The sequence below is a fragment of the Dromaius novaehollandiae genome, chromosome 2, assembly GCF_036370855.1.
Source record: "Dromaius novaehollandiae isolate bDroNov1 chromosome 2, bDroNov1.hap1, whole genome shotgun sequence".
Classification (NCBI taxonomy): Eukaryota; Metazoa; Chordata; class Aves; order Casuariiformes; family Dromaiidae; genus Dromaius; species Dromaius novaehollandiae.
Window position 1 is genome coordinate 68,772,384 of NC_088099.1, and position 23,629 is coordinate 68,796,012.

Genomic DNA, 23,629 nt, shown 5'->3' on the forward strand with positions numbered 1-23,629 from the left:
TGCTTTGACAATATTCCAAGGTAATGCTCATGGCAAATGGTATTCCTAGATTTTTCCAGCATTCTAGTGAGGAAAGTATTTATTAGGTCCTTTAATTGTTTGTTAACCACTAGAATGGAATGAGTCATACCTAGCAGAATCAGAGATATAACCTGGCACACAGTTTCACAGAACCCTATCATTCTGTATGGGGGGGGGGGGGGGGAAGGACACACACATGCACGCGCACGCACGCGCGCGCACGCACACTTCCAACCCTGATCAACAAGTTCTGACAGACTCTGACCATGGGAGAAAGATTTTGACAACTCTGTATCCAAGGTCATGGCAGAGAATTCTGTCAGTTATGGTCATATCACATTTAATTTACTGAGATGAAGAACTTCAGACAACATAGAACAGCTGTATTACTCATTCCATCTGCTGGGATCTACAAACTAACCATTTTCTAAATAAATCTAAACATGTGATCCCTGCTGACAAAAGAATTACAGGCAATAGCTGGCATTTCCTGCATATTACTGTAACCGTAAAACGTCAGGCTAAAGTACTTTGAACTGCTGCTGCAAAGCAGAATAATTTCCTTAATATTAGGTACTGGTGAATACAAGTATACTTCAAACAAACCTAGGAAAACAAGGCAGTTCACAGATTAGTCTTCGGAAGGTACGCAAGAGTAACCATACTAAAATTGTTACAGCTTATAAATGTCTCCTATTGGACAAACATCCTCTTTCCAGGAAAAAGAGATAAAGAAAAACATCCCCCTTCCCTATATACCTATACAGTGTGTCCCCGCCACATAAGACTTCTGGAAGCAACCCATAGGGAAGGCTGGAGTCAGGGCAAGGAATTTTTAACTAGCTCCTATCTTTAAGGCCCAGCAGTATACTACAATTCTTGAGCAAGCTTCCTCAAATAAGATGCAGGAACTGCGAAACAGGAATGGGGGAAGGAAGTGGGGGGAGAGGGAAGGAGAGAGTAGGAACAGGATGCTTACAGACTAGCATAAAATCATAGATTTGTTCTTCAAATGTAGGATTTTGCAACTATGTCTCAAATGGGCTTATCACTGAGGTATCTAGGATTCCTAATTCAAATTCCAGGTGTGACTTAAAAGCCACAGAAAGAAATGTAGCCATATCTGAATCTTCACCCATCAGCACTATGTACAGCTTTCCCAGATTTGAGGACAATAGCACTAGAAAGCTCTAGCATACTGGTGCAAATACAGTTTTCTAAATCAGTATCATATGCAATTGCTGCATTTGGAGAACATTTTGTTCACACTTACACTGGAACTGAAGTTAAAAGCGTCTTGGTATCATAACTTCAGTAGATACCATCCTGGCAACAGTAATGGTACTTAGCCAAATTCTAACTACTAGCCATCTCTCACTTCCTTAGTGCAGCAGAAGTAATCAGAAAGGGAGAAGACAAATGCGTGTCATCTTCCTCTCTGCAAGCAGCAGGGGTATTCAGGTGGTGGAATTACAGAGATCAAACAACTCGCAAGCTCCCAGTAAAAATAAATACATTTTAAACTTTTGCAGCCCAAGAAAGAAGCATGGGTGGCTGGAGCACTGACATCTGTAATCCACAAGACAAAAGTTACTATAAACAACTGCTCAGTGCTAGTCAGATCCTGCCCTCACACTTGTCACAAGGCATGCTGCAAGACACATTGGCTCATCTCTTCTACGTCTTTAATGATTTACATCTTTAATGATTTACGTGTCAGATTCTTGGCAAGTACTCTTTCCTGTATGCAGTAGGTATTTACTTATTGTGTTTATGTAAATTAACTTATTCTAGATCAAGATATTTCAAAATACAGAAATCTATATTGGCTTAATGGCCTACTAAAAGAAACAGTGCAAGAAGTGAAATTACTATAACTTTTGCTTATCACATAAAGCACTTACATGCTAAAATAGTTCTTATTTTCATGTAAGATACATTCAGAAGGAACCAGGGAAGATTCAGATGCCAGGAAAGGAGAATACAACGGAGTAAACAGATTTGTAATACCCAAAATTCCTGTGCAGATGATAACAAGCAAACTGTACACATGTACAGTCCCTGCAATATTACATGGAAATTAAATGGCTTAAAAATGCTTAACTGAAGTTAAAGCAGATACTATTAACTAATCCAGCTCAAGGCTTCTCAGCAGGATAGGTAAAATTAAGTTACCCTACTCTAAGGATAAGCAGCCTAAAAACAGGCCTAAAATAATACAAATCAAGTAACAGCAAGGTTCAAAAAACCCTGGAAGAGGGAAACGCTGCAGGATTTATAGATGCTGCCAGGCTGAGGGAGGTTATTTACAAGGAGAAGCCCACACAGTTTCTTCCTCATATAGTGCCCCAGAAGGACACTTAGGCAGCCTGATAGAAGATTACCGCAACAGGTTTGCTTAAGCAAGTCCATGGTCAATTACTTTGACATAAACCCAATTCTTTTCCAAGGAACTCAAGTCAGAAAAGATCTGTGAACTTAGCTATCTTTTGCCAAGTTAAAATTTTACAGAACGTCAACAGACACCAAGTGTCTATCAGAAACACTGCAAGACGGAGTATTGGAGTCCTGCTAAACAAAATTACACTGAGCCTGCATAAACATCAGGCAGCACATTACAGACGTTCATGACATTAAATCAGTGCAACTTCCTTTAATACCTTTATACCTACAAGGTGCAAGTATAACTGAACTAGCAAGGCTTAAACAAAGGACTTAGCCAAGTCGGGTTTTGTAGCAATATAGTTGATTTGGCAAAAACTTAATAGGCCAATTCAAAGGAAAGTCTTAAGCTTATCAGGTAAATTGCAAGGCAACTAATCAAAGCTTACAATGAGTAATAAGTCATGCTTTTTCTCTTTCATCACTTAGCTGGGAGTAAAAGGAAGAAGCTTGCACCACGCCTCTTCGTTAAAAAAAAGAAAAAAAATCTCAGTCACTCAGTCTCAGATTATACTTCTGGGGACAAAACATACCAGAAAAATATCTTCCCTGACATTCTCTAGTATATGCCAAGACTTAAGAGTAGAAAGTCGAGAAAATTTCTTCCTCCAATTTTTACCTTTCTTTCTGTAAAAAAAAAGTCTAATCCATTCTAGACATACTAGAAACATCTAAAAATATCATTCATCAATACATTTACGAAGACTATTACCTTTTCATTTCTAGTATTTGAGATATCGGCATACCCTGGCTCTACTAAAGGACTAAAACTAGGATTCAAAGAGCATGTGTAACTTCAAAACCAGAAGTCTGGATAAGCCTGTAATAGTATATCTTTTCTTGACAGTTTGTTTCCATCTCTTACCCACATAAGATTTTCAAAGTAGCTCTTTACTTTAAAACCGCAGGTATATCCCCATTAACCCAACTGCATATGTTATTTTCCATTCAAGTAGGTTTTCTAAGCTAGAACAGTCTGGTATAGAAAGCTGGCTAAAAAAAAAGTCTTTGGCGCTATGGCATCTGAGCATGCCAGTTCTACATCAGATTTTTTTTGTTTTTGAAGTGCAACTTCACTCATCTTCCGTGTTTTCACATATCCATTTACTTCAGATACGTAACATTGTTCTCATTTTCAATTCAACAGTTGAAAAGCAACCAAATGAAAAAGGTGCTCTACTGAGTTCTGCCAGGGATTTTGAACTAGTCAACCTACCAAAGAGAATTAACCTCTCAGAATCTTCATTACTACAAGTAAGATGTAGAAATTAAATAAACAGCTTGATTTGCTGAGATTGAGTTTGCAAGGTTTTGAGCTTTAAGAAAAAAAGTTTTTAAAAGCTCACTGAGAAATAAATCCTAAAATGCCTTTCCCCTAAGTCACTCGCCGAGCTGAACCGCAATCTCACAGTGCTTAATCTACCTCTTACAGCTCGAGTCCACGTTTGCCCAAGACCCCGCCTGAACGGGTTACCCATAAGAGCATCTCAAAACTCGGGCATGGCTAAAACACAGGCACGAAAGCGCAGACAAAAGGAAACACATCCGCTTCTGCCGCGCGTACTCCGATTTCGCGGGGCACTTCCCGGGCCGCCGGCTACGACTCGGAGAGTTTGTTAAAGCTACTTTCGGCGGGGTTTTGACAGAAAAAGCCGGGTCTGCTCCACCCGGCCGCGACCGCACAGCAGCGTGGGCAACTGCGCAGTTTGCTCCAGCATCCCTGAAGCGCTGCCTCGGCCCGGGCAGCGCCGGGCGCCGCACAAACCGCAGCCAGGGGCACACTCTTTCACCGGAATCGCCCCAGAAAAAAAGAAAAAGAAAAAAAAAAAGCTACGGCGATTTCAGACAAGCGCGTTTCGGCGGGGAACGTCCGCAGGTCGCAGGACGGCACGACAGCCGGCGGGGCGAGCCCAACCGCCGCCGCGCAACAAGTGAGATGGCGCCTGCGCCGCCGCCCGTAACGGCCGTCCGTAACGGCCGCCCCCCGCCGCAAGCAGCTCTGCCCGGCGCCGCCGCCGCCCCCGGCCCGCTCGGCCGCCGCGGCGGGCACTCACCCACTGGCTGCTGAAGTAGTCCAGCCCCTGGCAGATGAGACGGGCGGCCTGGGCCAGCAGCACCTGCACGCCCAGGGAGCTGCCCAGGCAGTAGAGCCCGTAAAACAGCGGCCCCCCGGCGCCCAGCAGCAGCAGCAGCCGCCGCCGCCGCAGCACCTGCTCGCCCAGCGCCTCCACGCCGTAGTTGGCGAAGCAGATAGGCAGCAGCAGGGCGGCCAGCAGGACAGGCGTGCGGGAGCGGTGCAGGCGGCCGAGCCAGCGGCGGCCCAGCGCCGTCAGCGAGCTCTTGAAAGGGTGCAGGAAGGTGCCGCAGAGCACGGCCCAGAGCAGCGGCCGCAGGAAGGCCTCCAGGATGAAGTAGACCAGGACAGCGGCGCCGCAGCACAGCCCCGCGAACAGCAGCGCCCCAGTGTTGTAGAAGGCCTGCTTGATGGGCTTCTCCAGCCGCGGCAGCGACACCCCCGCCGGGCCGCCCAGCGCCAGCCGCGGCGCGGCTGCCGCCGCGCCCTCCTCCCCCGCGCCGGGGGCGCCGCCCGGCCGTGCCTGCTGCCGCTGCGCCGCCGAGCTCGGAGGGGCAGCGGCCGGGGCGGCGGCGGGCTCCGCGCTGTCAGCCATGGCGCTCTCCCGCACAGCGCCGGGCACAGCCACGGCTCGGACAAGCGCGGGCAAGCGCCGCCAGTGCAGGCGAGGGCGCGGAGAGGCGGCGGAGCTGTCGGGGGCTGTAGTGCCGCCGCGCCGCCCCGCGCCGGACACGGACACGGGCACAGACGCGCTCCCGCCGGCGCGGAGGCTGCTGGGAAATGTGGTTTCGCCTCTCGAGGACTCGCGGCCGCGCTCCTCGCCCCGCCCCCGGCAGCGCGGCCCCGCCCCCGGCAGCGCGGCCCCCTGCCGTCGGCACTTTGCCCCCGGAGGCAGAAAGTGCTGGGAAATTTCGCCCCGTCACGGCAAGGAGGTAGAGCAAGACTGGTCAGAGCAGCAGAGAAATTTTTGTCTTGTCCGAACTTGCTCTGGCATCAAATTGTTTCCCAGGGAAGCAGCTGCACTTTTACTGCGAATTAGTAATTGTTCTCTCTTTCTTTTTTTTTAAGACCTGACATTTGTGACATTTTGCTGCATCAAAAGGTTTTGTACATAATTTAAGAGAACTGGTTTCCTCTCTGTGGACAGCTAACGTCTTACAGGTGAGCTAAAAGCCTTCTGCAATACACTTGCTCTGAGCAAGGCTTGCTAGGGCAAAATGCATGCTTGCAGAGGCCCCTCTCAGCTCATGCAGCTCGTTGTCTTCCTTTGCTGAACAAATCATAGACACGTTTGACAAAATACTTTAATTTCATGAAGCAGAGCCATTTATAGACCTACAGGGATCTTGTTTGATCCTTGATGCTGATGGGGCGTTACAAGCAGTTGTCCATGTGAGAGGCTGTATTGCACCTTAAAACGATACTCTCTCGCTCACTGCTCTTTGATCAAATATAACTGCCTCCTGGCAGGGCCTTGTCATAGGTAACAAAACATACGTTACTGTCTGGATCTTTTCTCTTCTGTTCATCCAGGCTGGAGGAAGCATGCCAAAAAAAGAGACCATCTTGGTTCATTATAATATATGTACAGCATTAAATAGCAATTAGGAAATGAGTATGGATAATCCTTGGTGCTCTCTTAAATAGACTATGGTATAAAATATGAATGAGATATTAATTAAGAAAACAGAGATGAGCTTGCAACTGTCTGCCGTCGCATTAGCACCCATGATTTTGTGTGCTAAACTGAAGTTTATAGCTTTCAAAAATGCCACCTGAAGTTCCTACTCACTTGATGTGCAGTCGGCACAGGTGAAAATTCCAGGCTGTCTTAAACTCAATACCAAAATACTAGACACTGAGGTAGCCAAAAAGCAGTGTACACAAGCAACTCTGATCACAGCAAGTTAAGCATGGTTTATATCCAACATAACCAGATGAAACTGTGAAATAGCTCAATAGCAAAGCCACCAGGTGTCAGCATTGGCCTGCAGGTTTGGAAAACCTTTTGGCCTGTTTGAGAGACTGGGTTTTTCTTTTTACCTGTATTACTGAACATTTGTGAACATTCACCTGGGGTTAACCCCACTTCATTAATTCACCTCAGTTTAGTGGAAAAGCAATATCCTCTTAAGATGAATGAAAAATACTCTATGCAAACTGCTATATTTTATTCCTTTGTTACTGTTAATATTGAAACTATGAACTTAAAAGTTCATCAGTAAGATATAAATTTTGCATCTTTGTCATCAGCATACACCTTCATATTTTGGGCTAAAAGAAATACTAATTTTTTATGCAGATCAATCAGATCAACTGTTAAGATGAGATGAGTCCAAATGAAACATTATTAGCAGGAAAAAAGAAAACAAAAGCCAGCTTTCAGGAGCGCTGGCTCTGAGAGGTTGTAGCTAGTGACCATAGCAATGACTGGTTCAAGATGAGATAGCCAGCCATACAGACTGTGCCAGTCTGATCTCAAAAGCAATGTGACTGGCTTTACTCCAGAAACAACCTTGTTCGAGGTCTCAGCTAAACTAAATGATATTATTGGCAGTGTAGTACTTGAATCATTCATGGAGAAGTCTATGAGTCTTGTGTAATTAACAAGGAATATGAAATGCATGGTAAGAGGACACAGCAGTCAGTAGCAGCAACACAAAGATGTTCATTTGGAGAAACTGTGTGCAAAACCTGACACCAGTAAAGCTCTGGGGTGGACATGACAAATCCAGAGTGCTTGGTATCTACCTGGCAGGGTTGGCCCGCATGGTAATTGTGTTCACAGAGCAAGAGTAAGTTGCACAAACAAGGATCTGAATAACAGAAGAATATTTTGGCCTTGGCAGGTTTGTGACAAAATGCTTGGACAATCCGTCAAGCGCTATATGGAACAACACAAATACAGTATAATTTAAGACCCTGTACTGATCATGATCACTTGGATAGCACAAGAGTAACAAACACTCATGAGACCCACCCTTTTTTGCACTGCAGTCTGCAACTTCAGGATAGCAATAATTCAAAGGCAACAAACAGCACACAGTGTAAAGCAATACATTTCTTGGTGCCTTGTGCCAGTTCCCCTCCTCTTCTCTGTCCACCAGCAAAGAGCTGAAATTCCTGCTCAAACCTGAGAGAAACCCAAAGCATCCCTGCCTGAGAGACTTCTGCAGCTGCTTTTGCCTGCTGAGTATTATGGGAGTTCCTCCTCTCTGTTCCCAATCTCTAATTTCATTTCATCTTCTTTTTATCTGTGCAAAAGCCTGTTCTCACTGCTTCAGCACCTGCTCTGCCTGACAGAGCTGTTCTGCCTTGCCAAACAATGAAGCAGTGGTGACAGTAGATAAAGAACAGCCAAGTTAGAAATACTGGTATCTTGATTATAGCTGTACCAAATATATTATAAAACCACCATGTAAAAGTTACCACAGGACCTCTACATTCTAGTAAATGTCTCGTGGGTTAATAATTTGTTAAAATACAGGTATTTTTATTTACTTACAGCTTCACTGTAATTCTGATGGTAAAAACAAGAAAACAAAATGTAGTCCCACACATCTGTAAAGACCTCCACACATTTTAATTTGCCAGTGTGTCCAGCCTTACTGACTTAAATGGAATTACTCTGGGTAATAAATTCAACCCCATGACATAAGAAGGAATTATTAACACAACATAAGTCAGCAGCAGAGACTTCCTTAGCCTCACAGAGACTGGTTTTCTTTTCCTTTTATAAATGCCATACCACACATTTTCTTAGACTAAAAAGGTATTTATTGTAACAGGTTTTTAAATATTAGTGTATGTCACTGTCAAATAGCTAACTGGGCTCACTTGAACATCAACAACATTTGGTATAAAACATGTTACAAAGCAATATTTTAGGGCATGCACTGGTTGTAAAATAGTACTGTAAGTCACAATAACTCCATTAGGTATTCATTCAGTGTTATTTTTCTGAAAAGGCTAATGCATAAATACAAGTTTGATGATAACTTCTGGACTACAAAACCCTAGTTCTGTTCTCCCACTCAACCAAATTCTCAATGTATTCGAATGGGCACTGCATATAGCATACAGAACTGAGACCAGCATAAAGAATGCAGAACACAACACTGTAGTTACAAGTTGCTTATCCATATATATTGATTGGAATTTACTTTTGAGAACACTGAACAAAATTAAAAGGTAGAGCTGACATTTTAGATTCAACCATTACAATTTGTGTAATTAATACAAAACAAAGTGGCAAGAGTTAGCATAGTTATAACAGTCTGCTTACTCGCAAAGCGGTTAAAACAAACCAGACCTCAAGATAGATTAATCAGAAATACCAAAACATACCAGACATCTGTCTTAAGCTAAACAGAATTCATGATGTTTCAAATATGGTAACAAAAAATATTTCCTTTAGTGAAGGTTGGGGACATCACAGGCAAATATTGTGATCCCACTAGTTAATTTTTCTCATAAAGCTAACAGGTTCAGAATTTCATCTTTGACTATCTGTTTCAAGACCTGAATGCTACTTTCAGCTCATTAAGCAATAAGCTTTCCTCTTCCTCAACTTAAATGTGGCATCTGTGCTTCCTCTCCCATTACCCTAATACTGTATATGACAATATTTCCTTGATTCCCTGAACCTCTCCTTTTTCCCTCTTGCTTGGAAAGAAACAAAAATAATACTTTAAAAGGCAAGCATGAGGCTAATTTTTGTACTGAAGAAGGTGACAAAAGTTAGTATATAAAAACTGCAAACATAACACCTTAACAGGTGACATGACATATTGCTATATATTCTTCTGGACCAGTTTGTCCAAAAAATTAGGTAGGGGTTAAGGAACACATATGACTCTGCATTTTGTCTTCTTGTAATCTCCAATGCATAGCCTGCCTTTTTATTTCTAAGCTGTCTTGTACAATTCTCAGATTTACACACACGCTGATAACTTCAGCAAAATTATTTTGCCTAAATATTATTTCTAGAAAGAAAATTTTTCATTAATGTAAACTTTGCAAAGCAATGCTGTGAAAAAACAGCATGAATATTTCTGTTCTTTTGCACAGAATCCAAGTGAACTGTTCCTTTATTTAGTCTTCTACTATTTCCATCTTCTGAAATTGAACTGAATGATGTCAAGCTTAAGAAAGTCTGTGAAACTAAATTAGGCAACACCTTGCAATCACTGGTTGCCAAAAATGCTCGCTGCTATGAGTAGGCTTTAAAGCCATGTAAGATTTGCAGCTGCTTGGCACTTTTGAAAAATGCATTTACATGTTCAGAAATGTAAACATGAATTTGAGCAAAGAGTAATTTAGAAATGGCTCAGAAGACTACTGCTAATAGGTAACACTTTTTGTAGAGATCTAGTCTACAGAGTATATGAGCACAATAGCTTTGCAGAAAGTTTAAGACTGCCACATAAAATTTCACCTTGTAAGAACATTCCTAAATATCCTCTAATTGTAGATCAAAACAGGCCTAGAATATTGAGCAGCAGCTTTGATAACATATGTGCTGTAAAGCTCTACATATATTCCAACCTCATATCAGCCTGGAAGAACATTCCTACTTAGGTAAGAAACAGAAACAAGGCAAAGCAGCAATCATTCTGAATGAGTGCAATTCAAATTACCTAGCAATTCAGGCAAAACGCTCTGCCCGTTTTCTTACAGCACAGTAGTTGCTATTGCAAATTCAATCACAGATTTTCAAAGAAAGCCAAGTATTTTGAGTCTGCTTCTTGACACTTAGCAACTTCACAAGCTGCACAAGTGCTCCTTAACTCTATGGAATTACACTGTTTTCCTCACTATCTGAGCCCAGTATAGAGAGGTTAAATACCCAAGTACAAGCATATATAGCTTTGCCAAACTCTCTGTAAAACCAGAAAAATAAAATTAAAGCTACCTAAGTGATTATTTCATACTATATTGAACTAATAAAACAGGTTTAGAGAAGAAAGGTTTACCTAGCTCTTATTCTGTATCTGCAAAAATCATACACTTAGAATATAAATTGCATGCAGAAATAGCTGGATATGAAAAAACAGAATTGATGAAGAGCTGGCATATGGTAAACATATATAAATGACTTTCTTCTGATTGGTTTTTGTACTCAGGGAAAGGAGATTTTCTTTAAAAACTTTCCAGGCTGCCAGTTATATCCGTATCTGTGCTGGCCATGCTGTGCGAGAGCTGCATTAGGCCCTAACGCACCACTACAGAGACACTGATAATGAAATTTTAATTAGGGGAAATACACAATGTACAGTGAAAGCTGATAAGAAAAGATTGAGAGCTCTCATCTCTTGGTACTCAAACTGGCACAGCCTGATGGTTTGTAAAGTGGCCAGTGAGCAGGTACATACCCAGCAGCTGATGGCCGCTACCATGCATGCACAAGGTCTTGACAGGTTTTCATATTTCTAAGGACAAAATGAAGCCTCCAGCTCAAATGTTGGAATTTCACATGAGTACATATCTTGATGCATAATCACCTTCTGCCCACATCAGCCCATGCATAGGTAGGATCTACATAAAAGCTAAATTCAGCTAAAGTCAGATGCCGTTTCTTCTATTCATAACAAGTACAATTTTCATGTGATTAAGAGTGGCAGAAGTGTTCTGCCACATGTAAATTTGTGCAGAAATAGTAAGTATGACAAAACCATTAGCCCTTCCTTGCCATTCAGCCTTACTATAAATCTTTCTGCTCTTTTATCCTAAGGTATTTAAGGTCACTAATGCCTCATTATATAGCATTCAAGAAGACTGCTTCACCTGCTTATTACCTGCGTTGAAATGGAGGATGCCAATTCACGCAGGCCACCTGTTTGCACAGCTTTGTGAGGTACTAAAACAGCTGCTATATTTAAATGCATTTCCACTTCTTCCACAGATCTAAGGCTCTAGACCTGTAATTCTTCATATAAAATATTAGGTATCTTACAATAAGCATCTCTGAAAAAGAGTGATACTGTATTTTTTGTAGTTCTGCTTGTAAAATACATTTCCTCTCCTAAAGCTATTACTGAATATATTTGTTTAGGGAAATTATTTAGAGAAGAGCTAAAAAATAAAGTATATTTGCTACACATTAGCATGGCAAATCAAAGGGGCACAAAATGAAATTTAAAAACTAATAAAAGTTATGAGGTGTATGTATAAATTTAATCCTTCCTAGAGGAAGTACAGTGTGGTGCAACCCTTCAGTGGTCCCAGAAGAGATCTGGAATGATCAGAGGGCTCTAAAAGGGGGATCATTTTCTTTCTTCTTTGTAAACAACTGCGCCACTAGCGGAATGGGAAAGTAAGGAGAAGCAAAATTGAAGACCAGGAGGGGGCCTACCCTATCCCTTAAACAGTTTCCAGTCATTTACTTACAGATAACTGGAATATCATCAATGATAGATTTCTAACTATGATTTGGGTAACTTTGCAACTGTCATAGGGAGAGCTGTGTGTCAGTCCTCCTTACCCACTAACTCCTCTTCACAGCTGGGTTAGGACTTCTCACAATCATCTTGCTAAATAGTACAAGGCATCTGTGGAAACGGGGATGAAACACAAGTTAGTGACAAAGAGCACGCTACTTTTCAGAGGAAGACTAGTCATTAACATTTACAGTCTCAATATCAGCCACAGTTCGGCAAAAAAGGGTATGCATATTTAAGGGATTTGTTATAGAACTGGCCATGTTGTTTGCTCTTTTCATTTCACAGCAGTCATTGAGCACAGGGGCATGCTCACAGAGGCAGTTGTGGAGCTCTTGGGCTTGGTTCAGCCCCAAGATACAGCAACCCAAGCACATTCCAAAGCCATCACCTGGTGGCCAGGATTTGCTGCCATACACAGTGCTCCAGTCATTCTTTACTCCCTGCGTTGAAGATTAGGAAAGTCCATGCCAAACACAACTTTGACACATTCATCCCAATATGGGGGTTTCCTTAGATTAGGGAGACCACAAGCATTTATTTTCTTTCTACCCGGGTGCTGCAAAACCAATCAAAAAGGACAAGAAGGCCTCAGAGGGCTTTCAACATTTTCTCATCAATATATTCTCTCTCAAAAACAGAATAGTCCCCTTATCATAATGGCATTTTGGATAAAAGCATCACCCTGTATCCAATGACATTATGAAATCAGACCTTTTGAGGGAAAAAAAGTCAATTAGCATCTAGAAGTGTCTCAGCCATAAGATACATATAATTATTTGATTCTCTTAAAAAAAAAATAATTTTTCTAAAGTTCTATCCTTTCCACTCATTTCTCTCTCTTTCCTACCCTACTCTCTACGGTGTAAATTCAGGCCTTACTTATTATTTGTAGTGGAGTAGCAGTTAGACATTATAGTAAAAAATCAAGGTCCATTTGTGATAGGCACTGTCACAAATATAAGAAACTGGTTTCTCTTCCAAATAGCTTACAAACTTCAAGTATAAAACAAGACATTATAGCTAAGGTGGACGGAGTGAACAGAAGGTGATATTATATTTGATGTAACAAGCAATGGTCACAGTTTTGTTCTGTATGTGATGAACACATTCAAGGATGTCAGCTAATGCCTTATGGTCTTTTCCAATGCTATCTTTTTAATTAACAATCAAAGTTATTCTCTCTCTCAAAATAAAACTTCAGAAATGGATGCAACCTTGTGTTGCTTAATAGCTGGCCTGCTGGTAGTCACCATAAGGAAACTAAAAATTACTTGATCTGGAAGAGAAACTCTTTTTCCGAGAGAGACATTTTCAAAATTCCTGGTTGCTATTGATATATGTTAACTAGAGAAATCTGAAAAACTACTCTGAAATGCCATATCCACTTAAAAAAAAATCACTTTGAAGCAAGTTACAGTCACTTCATAGTAACAGGAATCAATCATGCTTTTTAATATTAAACAGAACCCCCCTCCCCGACTTCCATGACAAATTACTACACCCACTCAACTGTTACAACTTACCAGTTATCATACAAAGTCGACTACCACTGAGTTCAAGCCTTTTCTTCTCTCTGATGGTCTTGCTATAATTTTGTCCTTATACTTCTTTCCAACAACTAGTTTCTAAACATTTATACCTTCTTTGTTCAAAATTTGAATCTGGAAAGCTGACATTCCTTGTTTTCCCACTCTGAAGAGCAACTTCCAGAGGAAGTGCCAAGATACAGCAAGCTTCCTTCACTACAAAACTTTATCCCAGCTCTTGCTTCTTATTCACCACAGTTGTTTTCAGCTTTTAGTTCTCCTTACACCATCTATTTTACCTCTGCTAATTGCAGTCTTTAGAGTGAGAATTGTGGCTCTTCTAATATTTGTGAAGTAGTGTGCAAAACTTTGGAGTATTTTACTAGTAAATAATAGTAAAGCTGAACTCAACCATTACTTGAAATGCCAAAGAATGGATTGTTTTGCTGTTTGTTGTGGACTTTTATTTCCTCCTATTATTAGAAATATTTAATTAGTGCTATTTAAGTACTTTGAGAAGCTCCTTAGAAAGTTTTTATAGACATGCACAGTTCTGCTAGTACTTCAACAAGAGAAATATAGCAACAGAAAACCACCAGACAACGCACTGGCAAGTAAACTGCAAGTAGGAACAAACTGTAATTAAATTTTCACCCTAATTTACAACACAGGTACAGCTGAGGACTAAAACAGTGTATACTTTGCAATGGATGTACCCATAAGGGGCTGTGTTACATCTCAGCTCTGAATTTGCTATTGGTTTAGAGTCTGAACTTTCAATCTATAAACATACCCAACTCCCACGTAAGTGGAGAGAAGCTATGTGTGTTTTGTACTTTTACCTTGGTATTATTTTTGTCATCTTTGACATATGGTGATGCTTAGATCCAGCCAGGCTATCCTAAATCCAGCACTGTAGTAAAGAGGAAAAGAGGAGACAAAATGGCTCTCTACTTCAGTACTTTTCAATTATTAATTAGTCTTTTAGTAGGTAATCAGGTAAGTGCCTGAAACTAAAACAATAAATACAAGGCCATAAACTAAAGCAGTTCTGAGGCTACTTTAATTTACTGTGATCTCTGATGGGGAACTGAAGTAGCTGAGTTCCCTTAACTGCCTAAAAATTAGCACAAAGGAGAAAGAATTTGCCCTAATGATGTCTTCACTTCACCTGGCTGCTTCATATGAAACTCATTATCCAAGACTTCAACTCTCTGCTTCAGCCAATCTTAAGGCTATGTTTTATAGCCATAATAGTCCAAAGCAGACTGTCCTCTTTAGGTTGTCTCCATTATATTTATAGTTCATCAAATAATGAGTTGGTCATTCAACTCTGGAGAGGTAATTTATACTAAATTAAGCCACCATTTGGACTTTTAAAATTCTCTCCTCTCTTAAACTTTAGTCCAGCAATTAAAAGTGAGCAAATCCTTAAAGACATCAATGAATATATATTACTGCATGATCTTCCTTTTGAAATAGGGATAAAGTGTTTGTAATGGAGAAAAATTCCTTTTCAAACCTAATTCACATACTTTAAGCACATAGTTTTGAAGAAAGCAAAGCCTAAAAAAAATTAGCCTAAAAACTTCAATCTGTGAATGATGATTCAAATCCAATGGAACTTTTTTTTTTCTTCTTTTTTTTTTTTTTTACTATTCTACACTCTGTGCAGCAATGAAAGTAGAAGAGAGGTCCATCAGATAATTTACTAGAACCATATGTTACAGGATCCTCAAGTGTATCACACCAGATGATAGAATCTTGGTCCAATAATGCAAGTTGGGATGTGAATGAGCAACCTCATCTAAGCACATGTTACTGCTACTTGTATACATGTAAAGAACAGAAATTCTGCACAATAATTCAAAGTTTTTTATAATACCCTGTGGCTCATAAATATATTTCAACAATTTCCATTTTGATAACATTTAGCATCCATTTTGTGTAATATTTATTGGTGATAGAAAATTCTAATGTATTTCCTCTTTAACTTATATTTTTCCACAATAACTATATTTTTAGCAATGGTTTGATGAAGCTAAAGACACTGTTCTTGTTACTAATCCCTACCTTTCCTTACAAATAATCTCAATTATATTTCTATTTCTTTGTAAGTTAACATCAGCTGCCCATATTCATCTTTAACATGAAAAGGATATATAGGCATACGACAAAGAAAATCAGATTCCTTAACACTACTACACAACTGCTTAAAATGTATTTACATGTCAACAATATTAATGTTCCTTCATAAAAAGAGAAAAATTTATTTCATCTATTGGGAGGATGCCCTATGGCTTATTGGGAACTTCTAGGTTCAGTTTTACACCTGTTTTTCTATGTGTAGAAATTTTACATTACCGTATTTTCCTTTCCCCCGTTTAAAAAGCTTCATAGCTCATTCATGAAAGAAGTAGCTGTTCCTCTCAAGGAGGCTGTTGAGGAACTATTATTATAAAGACATTCATCACTGCTTTTCCATGAAAAAAATTCATATTTATGCTTGATTATGCAAGTTTAGTTTCAGAAAGTACCAGAACAAGTAAACCTTGATAAATATAAAAAAATTTGAGAGAAGGACTATCCATTACTGAAGGGTAGGTTTTATATTCTGGTATCAATACCCAGATCCTAAGTTCAGCATCTGCACTTGGAGTTGTGCTAGCTGCACCAAAAGTGTCAAACAGCATTATAATATTTCCCCAATTTTGCTTTTTGGGAGCAATTTGGAAGGCAATTTTGTTATTTGATAAGATATCCAACACTAAATTCTCCCAAACATGCATACAGACATCCCCCCCCAAACACACCCACACACACACTTTACAAAAGTCTTCTTTTCTTTAAGCAAGTAGCCATAACATTGAAAAACTCTGCTACTTGTTCACTAATTTTTCTTAAATGATTTGTCACCACTCTGCCACTCAAAGGAGATGTTATTTCCTTCTCCAGAGAAGCTATGTTCAAAAGCAGCTAGATGAAGATGGTGGTCTGATATAAATTCCAATAAAAAAGTGCATCATCCATCCATCTATCCATCCATCCTGAGAAACTTCCACTGACAAATTCTTGCTATTTTCCAGCAGTCATGGGGTTCCCATCAATAAATAGAAGGTCAGTGCAACAATCAGGAGCAAGCAGAATGGAGAAGAGAAGGTCTGATAGGCAGCTGATGGCATGAAAATATCTTCATACTTGTAAATACTGACAACACGCTCTGATACAGGTGGTGAGTCTATGTCATGACGAGTTATAGAACCTTTAGTAGGTAGGGGCAGAAAAAAAATACTGTCAGATGCCTTTCTTCCATAACTTTATCAAAGGAATAGCTAGAGCGTCATGCAATTTTCAAAACTACCTGAGCATGCAATATCACACTGGCAGTAAGTACAGTCATTTCTCTGCTTTCTGAAATTAAATTTCTGAACAAAACAAAGGAAATTTAAGTAATTAAAAAACATCCTTCAAAGGAATTCAGAACTTCTAGTTGTGGACTGTTCTTAACCAAATTTAACTTTGGAGAGTGAAGATAATAATTACATAACCATGAAAACACGACTTATAGGACTCTGATATTCATCTCTTCTTTCTTTTTATCTACTTTTTAAGCCTCATGCTGCCAACTGTTTTAGTGTATTTTTTAAGAAAAGACGGTCTAGTAAGAACAATGCATTGAAGGACATCTATCAGTTTTGGCACCTCAGTTCTGACAGCAGCACAGACGTCAACTTACCCTGAATTGCTGGACCCCAGGCAAACAAATAGTACCAACTCAAGTGCAGATCTACAATAGTTTCCTCTCGGGGAACATATACAGGACGCTTGAATCGACATGTTACACGATTATTTTCAAAGACCCCTTCTTCATCTCTAGCAGGATTTCTCTGGATTTCTTTAGCCCACTGACCAACGTTATAAAAGTGCTGTATTCGGACTCTTCCATTATCATCATGAACACAAGCCATGACATCATCTCCTCCCTACAAGATAAAAAAATATTTGGTAGAAATAAAACTAAAAATAAAAAGAAATAAAAAAGTACTACAAAGCGTTTTCCTCACTCACTTGTATAATTTTCATTTGTTAGAACTAATAAAAATAAGGGGCTCTCATTCCCTTTTTCTAGGTTACATGTACACAAACATTTTTCCCAACAGTATTTCTTCAGCCAGACTGAACCACACAAAGAGAGTAGTAATGTTTACTTACTCTTTCTGGCTCTGTAATCTCTTTTTGATCTTCCTAAGGGGCAGCTTACCTAATGTGCATAACTTATGTATAAGAGGTGATATCACCCTGGCATCACACAATTAATTGATCCATAGCAAGCTGTTTTCTTTCATAGTGTGTGAAATGCTGGCATCCTGCTTCAAAAAAAACTGGCAGTCTTAAATCCTTTATATATGCAAAATCCACGGCATTGAAATCATCATCAAGAAAGCAACAGAATTTAGTAAAATAGAAGAAATGAATCTACTAAATCTGGATAAACAATAGCATAAACGGCAGTCTGTCCTTTCTAATCACTTCTCATATTCATTTAAGCAAGTATCACTTCTCATTTCATCTAAGAGAAAATTAAAAATGTTCAACAAATGATAACAGAATACAGAACACTATAAAACACAAGAAAAGAGTAATCAATATGTACTTCACATAGTGTAAACAGCCATCGAGCATTACAAAGAAAGAAACAGTGGGTAGGAGAAGGAAGTGTGAGAAAATTATTTGTAGAATTCATTTACTGAAATATTAAATTAATTCCTAGAACAGTTATTTAAGATAACTGTCAAAGTAGTAGAACACTATATCACTCAGGAATTACCATTAGTTTTAGGAGTACTATCCTATGGAGGCCTTCATATCAAGAACCATTAAAACATTGTGCAAGTTTGGTGAATGGCATTTTAAGGAATTTTGCTTTCACAGGTATCAATACTGTATTAAAAATAAGTCCTACTTCTCAAATACTAATCCTTCTGAAATGCCACACTGATGATGCAAACAATACTTGCTAATGTGATCATGTTTCAATTCTTTGTTACAGGGAAAGAGTATTGAAGGGTGCAGTTCATCTCTCTCGGATTATTGCTTTATGTAGATTTGTAAAAGATATGTGAAAAGTGAGGGGGAAAAGGGGACGACAACAACTCATTCGTGAAGAGTTTCTGCAGCTCTGTACTGCTGCAGACAAGCTTTCTAGCTTCTGTCTTGAGCTCACCACTGCTCTCCATAACTTATTCTCCAAGTTTAATTTTTATACACCTGAGCACAGATCCCTCATTCTTAAGTATAAAAAGGCAACAAAAAAAAAAAAAAGTGCCAGGTTTATATTAAAAATGAAAGACAAAAAACAATCTGAATCTCAATTTATACAATGAGGTTACAAAATCCTAACTAGGCACAAAGCCTAGAAGTGGAACAAGTATAATGCTATCTTAGACAAAGAAATGGGTTACAGGACATTAAAAAAGAAAAAAATCTACTGAGGACCCAAATACTGTTTTTCCTCTGAACTTCTCTAGCTATCCAGGCCACATCATTTTGATTACAGCCTCCAAGGTACACCCCACTTCTCATAGCCAAGTTGTTTTTACCTGGAGTCATTTTACCAGTACATTCTATGTATTGCAGGATACCAAAACATCCTAGAAGTTATGAAAAAAGATGAAGTCAGAGGTGGAACAAGACATGAAGATAAATGCCAGTTGTTTTAGTCCAGCTGACTGATATGCATTAGATTTCACACATGGCAAATTTGGAAGCAAAGCTATTTACTTTGAAGTAGCTCTTTGTGACATGTGGCTTGCCACATACCCTATTCTTACTGGAGACATAGACATAGCATCCTGCTTGATATGCTTGGGCTGAAGGGTAATGTGTGCTTTCTAAGTGGCTCATCAGGCACAACTGGTGGGCCCCACGGACCACTAGTGTGCACACGCTTTCCTGCTACCAACTACATGCACTCTGACTGCTGGGAGAGTCACCAGAGGCCCATGGGCTACGGTGGACACACTTCTGGGCTGGGAATTTTGCCCAACAGAAATGCACAGGTCTGACTGAGGGCTGTCTTGCCGTCAGGTATGCCTTTCATGACGACAGTAGGCCAAAAGCACAGCTGCACTCCTGAGTGAAATGGAAAGGGGGGAACGTAGAGGACATGATGGGCATGGGCCTGCACTGGCCAGTCAGGACACACAGTGTGAATGGACCTGGGAGCAAAGGGATAGACCACAGGAGTGGACAGGTGGGATTGCAAGGGGGCATGGGGAAGGGACACGATGTTATACTGCAAAGCATGGGTGAGAGGTTTTTGATATAGAGCTTGACAAGCACATGCTGGTAAGTGCTAATGATACTGATAAGTGTTAATCGCATTAAAGTCTAACCACTGAAATTCAAAATCTTTCCTTTAGAGTGTTGATCTGCTTCATGGACTGCAGATATATGAGTTACAACTTGCTAACATGGTATTTGATAGCTTGGCACCAAATATTTAAAGGTGCTGAGCTGTTTTGAGGATCCTGTCAGGTATTTGCATTTTTATGAATCTAAATTTCTCCTAAAATTTGGCTGTAAAACTGTTCCTTATAACATTAAACATGAACTGTTCTTTATGACATGAAAAACTGCTGTCTTTATTACGTTTATTTACAGCATCCTATTAAGACCTATATACTTAGGACTGAAGAGCATGGACCCTCACATTTTCTTTCAGTTTCTCATTTTTGGTCTGATAAAAAGGCTGCTAAGTCCATGCAAGTCTTCCCATTGACTTCTGTGGATCCTAGACCAGGACTATTAAATACTATTATATTTTTCAGACTGCTGCTTGCAACTAAACAAGAAATAGTCCTATCCTCTGACTTAGGATTTATGACACAAACACAATTAAAACATGATCAAAAGTAAATCTTTTGAAAGGAAAAAGAAAAAAAAGGAATGAGCAGAGAACCAAATCCAGTAAAACTCATGAGAGATGGAAGAAGAGATCTTAACAAGATTGCTTTGTAGAGCACATATATTTAAATTAGTAGTAGTCATTTTGTCACACAGTTGTACCTTTTCTGGAACAACACACAGGGATGAAAGAAAAAAAAGAAAGATCTTCAAAGCTGAATAGTGAAATGCTCATTTATATTATTGAAAATTAACTGATTTACCTAAGAGTAAAACTATATACCATCTAATTTCTGATTGTCCAAGTAACACTGGCATAAAATGCTGCAGCACACTTACCATGTGATTTAGTTTTCTCTCTGAGGGCTTTTTTCAATAAAAAATGCAAAAAGCTAATAACATTCAGACATTCAAAGCTGAACAATTATAATATTTAGAAAAGAAGGGAAAGGATATGGTACAAAGGATAAGACACTTTTCTGGGAGCCTGGCTTCTGCTTCCAGACAGGCTAGTGAACTGTAGCTTGTTTTCAACAGGTCAGTTTTTCCTTGTATGCTCTCTTTCTCACAGATAAATATAAACCCTCTCTATTCAAATAGGTAAAAGTGTGCACTTTGTCAACGTGAAGAACTATAAGAGTCGTTAGTCTTACCATTTTCTTGTCTGAAGAAAATCCCACTGCCACCCAGCCATCAGTATCGGCACTCAACTCAAATTCAACATCAGCTCCTATTCTACGGTAACTTAGAAAATAGTCACAAGTCTCTGCATTACATCCAGGTTTACCATACCTAAATGAAATTGGAAATATATATAACTTTTCCTTTTAATGTTCTGCTATGGAGCTTAATTATTACATTTCTGCAAGAAAAACTTGGATTTGGTATAATGCATTATACCAAATTTTGGTATAATTGGTGTAAAACATATTATATTATGCTATACATAAAGCAGCATTAATTACAATGTTTACAGTAATTATTGTTACAGTAAGGTGTATAAAATTTGAACATTATGTTAAGCAGTTACAGACTGTTACAGCAGTTACAGTTTTACTCTGTTGACCCTCCTAGGCCTAGTTTTGTAAGGGCTTCATAAAAATGCAAGAAACATGAAATAATCTAGTCCATAACCATGAATAACAAACGTATTAAATTGAATAGGGAATATTCAGTAATATTTCTAATGCAAACAGAAAGATACCCACATTTTTACTTCAGACTGACCTGAAACATCCCTTGGTTTTTCCACAGTCATCTACTCTGATTTTTGCAAATGGATCCACAGGAGGAGCAGTAGGGAAAGGGTAACCTGCATAATCGGAATAAACCGTTATCAAATAGAATACAGAGAGTGAAATGCAATACTGAAGAGAAACTTCTCCAATAGTATTTCCATTGTCTGCTGATACTGAGTTTTTCAGAGGAGGGACTGCTTTGTTGCTTTGCTCAGAGAGTCCTGGATTCAGGAACCAAAGGTACCAAAGGAACATAGGCAAATGAGAATAAAAATAGTCTCAGCTTTTCTACATCCATTAAGAGGGGAGAGTGGATGTTAGAGTATAGCTTCGCCATGCTGCAGGCAAGAAGTCTTCCACCAGCAACACAAGTTAAGGCACCATGAACACAGAGGAGGGCAGTCAACCAACTATTGGCGACCTCCACTCAGCTGTCTCTTAGTGCACTCCTAGTCCCCTCAGAAAATCTGTAAGGGAACTGAAGCTGAACCCTTAGCCATAAATGAAGGTATTTAAGTATAAATGCAGGGCATCAGATTCAAAGCTGTAGGGATGGATACTGAGAGGACCTTAAAATGCCTTCTCCATTAAGAGTGAACTAAAGTGTGCATTGAATTGGAAGGTAAAAAGACTGGATAGGAAGATATCAATGATTGGAAGGTATCAAAACTAGGAATTGCCTGCAGTGGTGACCCACAATCACTTGCAAACTTACACACACAAGAACCAGATAATGAAGATGTGAGGACTCCAGGCATTCATTTATCTACTGCACACTAATGAGACAGCATGGCCATTTGCTAACAAACCTTGACTTTCTTGACTCTGTTGCATGAATGTAGATACTTTAACAGAGTGTTCTCTTCTTTAGCCAACTGAAAAACAAAGTGCTAGCTGTGGCACCAGAGAGCCTTCTGGAAGTGTTTCATTGAATGGAAAACAAAAACTGCAGTTGCATAGCTACAGCACCTCCAAACAAACAGGACTGTTTATGCCCCAAAACTTCAGGCATCTGACATCAGGAGCTCCGTTAGCTTTCCCAGGCTTCTGACGTTCTCAGTAGAGAGGAAAAAAGCACTATTAACCCCAAGTTAAAGCATCCATTAACCAAATCAGGAGCCTAGGGAAATGAGCCAGTCAGCTTACCAGCAGCATCATTATAAGACAGGCTGCAGTAAATCCTGTGTCCTCACTGCTTACCTTCCATTTATTCGAATGTACCAAGCAGCGCTTTTTCAATGCAGCCTAGCTACACATGAAAACTGGGGTTTTAACATTCTGCCATTTGTAAATTTTTTTTAAAAAAAAGTCAGGTGTAGGTGCTATATTTCTTATCATTTATGCCATTACGTGGCATTTGAAAAACAAAAAATGCGAAAACCAAGAATTCCTCAAATTAGCGGCCCACGCCGTCTCCTTCACGACTGCGCCAAGCGGCCCGCGCCGCCCCTCTCCCCTCGCCGGCCCGGTCCGCCCGGCCCGGCCCCGGCCCCGGCCCCGGCCCCGGCCCCGGCCCCGGCCCCGGCCCGGCGGCTGGCGGCCGCGGCGCTCCCGCCCCGGAGGCGGCGGCCGGAAGATGGCGGCCGGGCGCTGGCCTTCGTGCTGAACCCGCCGCCGCCGCCTCGGCCCGGCCGCGCCGCGCTGCGCTGCGCCCCCGCCGCCTCGCCGCGGGCCTCGGCCCTCACCCTCCTCGGAGAGGTAGCGCAGGTCGTAAAACTCGCTGGCGAAGGTGCCGTACGAGGAGTCGTGGTGAGGCCGCGCCGTCTCGTCGCCGCCGCCGCCGCGCTCGCCGCCGCCCGCCTCCCGCCGCCCGCCACCCTCGTCCGCCGGGCTGGCGGCGGAACCGGCCAGCAGCAGCAGCAGCAGCAGCCGCCAAGCGCCGCGGCTCGGCACCGCCATGGCGGCGGCGGCGGCGGCGGCGGCGGCGGCGGCGGCGGCGGCGCGGGGAGGCGGCGGCGGCTCCCGCTCGCGTCTCGTGCA

At 40.8% G+C, this 23,629-nt stretch overlaps 2 protein-coding genes across 4 annotated transcripts in view; both read right to left on the minus strand.

Annotated features, from left to right (window-relative positions):
- Nucleotides 1-5,132, minus strand: part of TMEM245 (transmembrane protein 245) — a 91,713-nt gene extending 86,581 nt beyond the window's left edge. For all 3 annotated transcript variants that reach the window (XM_064506723.1, XM_064506722.1, XM_026099872.2), the window contains exon 1: nucleotides 4,518-5,132. In XM_064506723.1, coding sequence (XP_064362793.1) covers nucleotides 4,518-5,132 — 615 coding nt within the window. The remainder of the gene's footprint in view (nucleotides 1-4,517) is intronic.
- A 3,529-nt stretch (nucleotides 5,133-8,661) lies between these two features.
- Nucleotides 8,662-23,553, minus strand: FRRS1L (ferric chelate reductase 1 like). Its single transcript, XM_064506724.1, has 5 exons — nucleotides 23,335-23,553; nucleotides 21,639-21,723; nucleotides 21,065-21,203; nucleotides 17,242-17,488; nucleotides 8,662-16,767 (listed from the first exon to the last, which is right to left on the minus strand). Exons 1-5 carry the CDS (start codon nucleotides 23,546-23,548, stop codon nucleotides 16,595-16,597), a joined length of 858 nt encoding a protein of 285 aa, XP_064362794.1. The 5' UTR covers nucleotides 23,549-23,553; the 3' UTR covers nucleotides 8,662-16,594.
- Nucleotides 23,554-23,629: the final 76 nt, after the last annotated feature.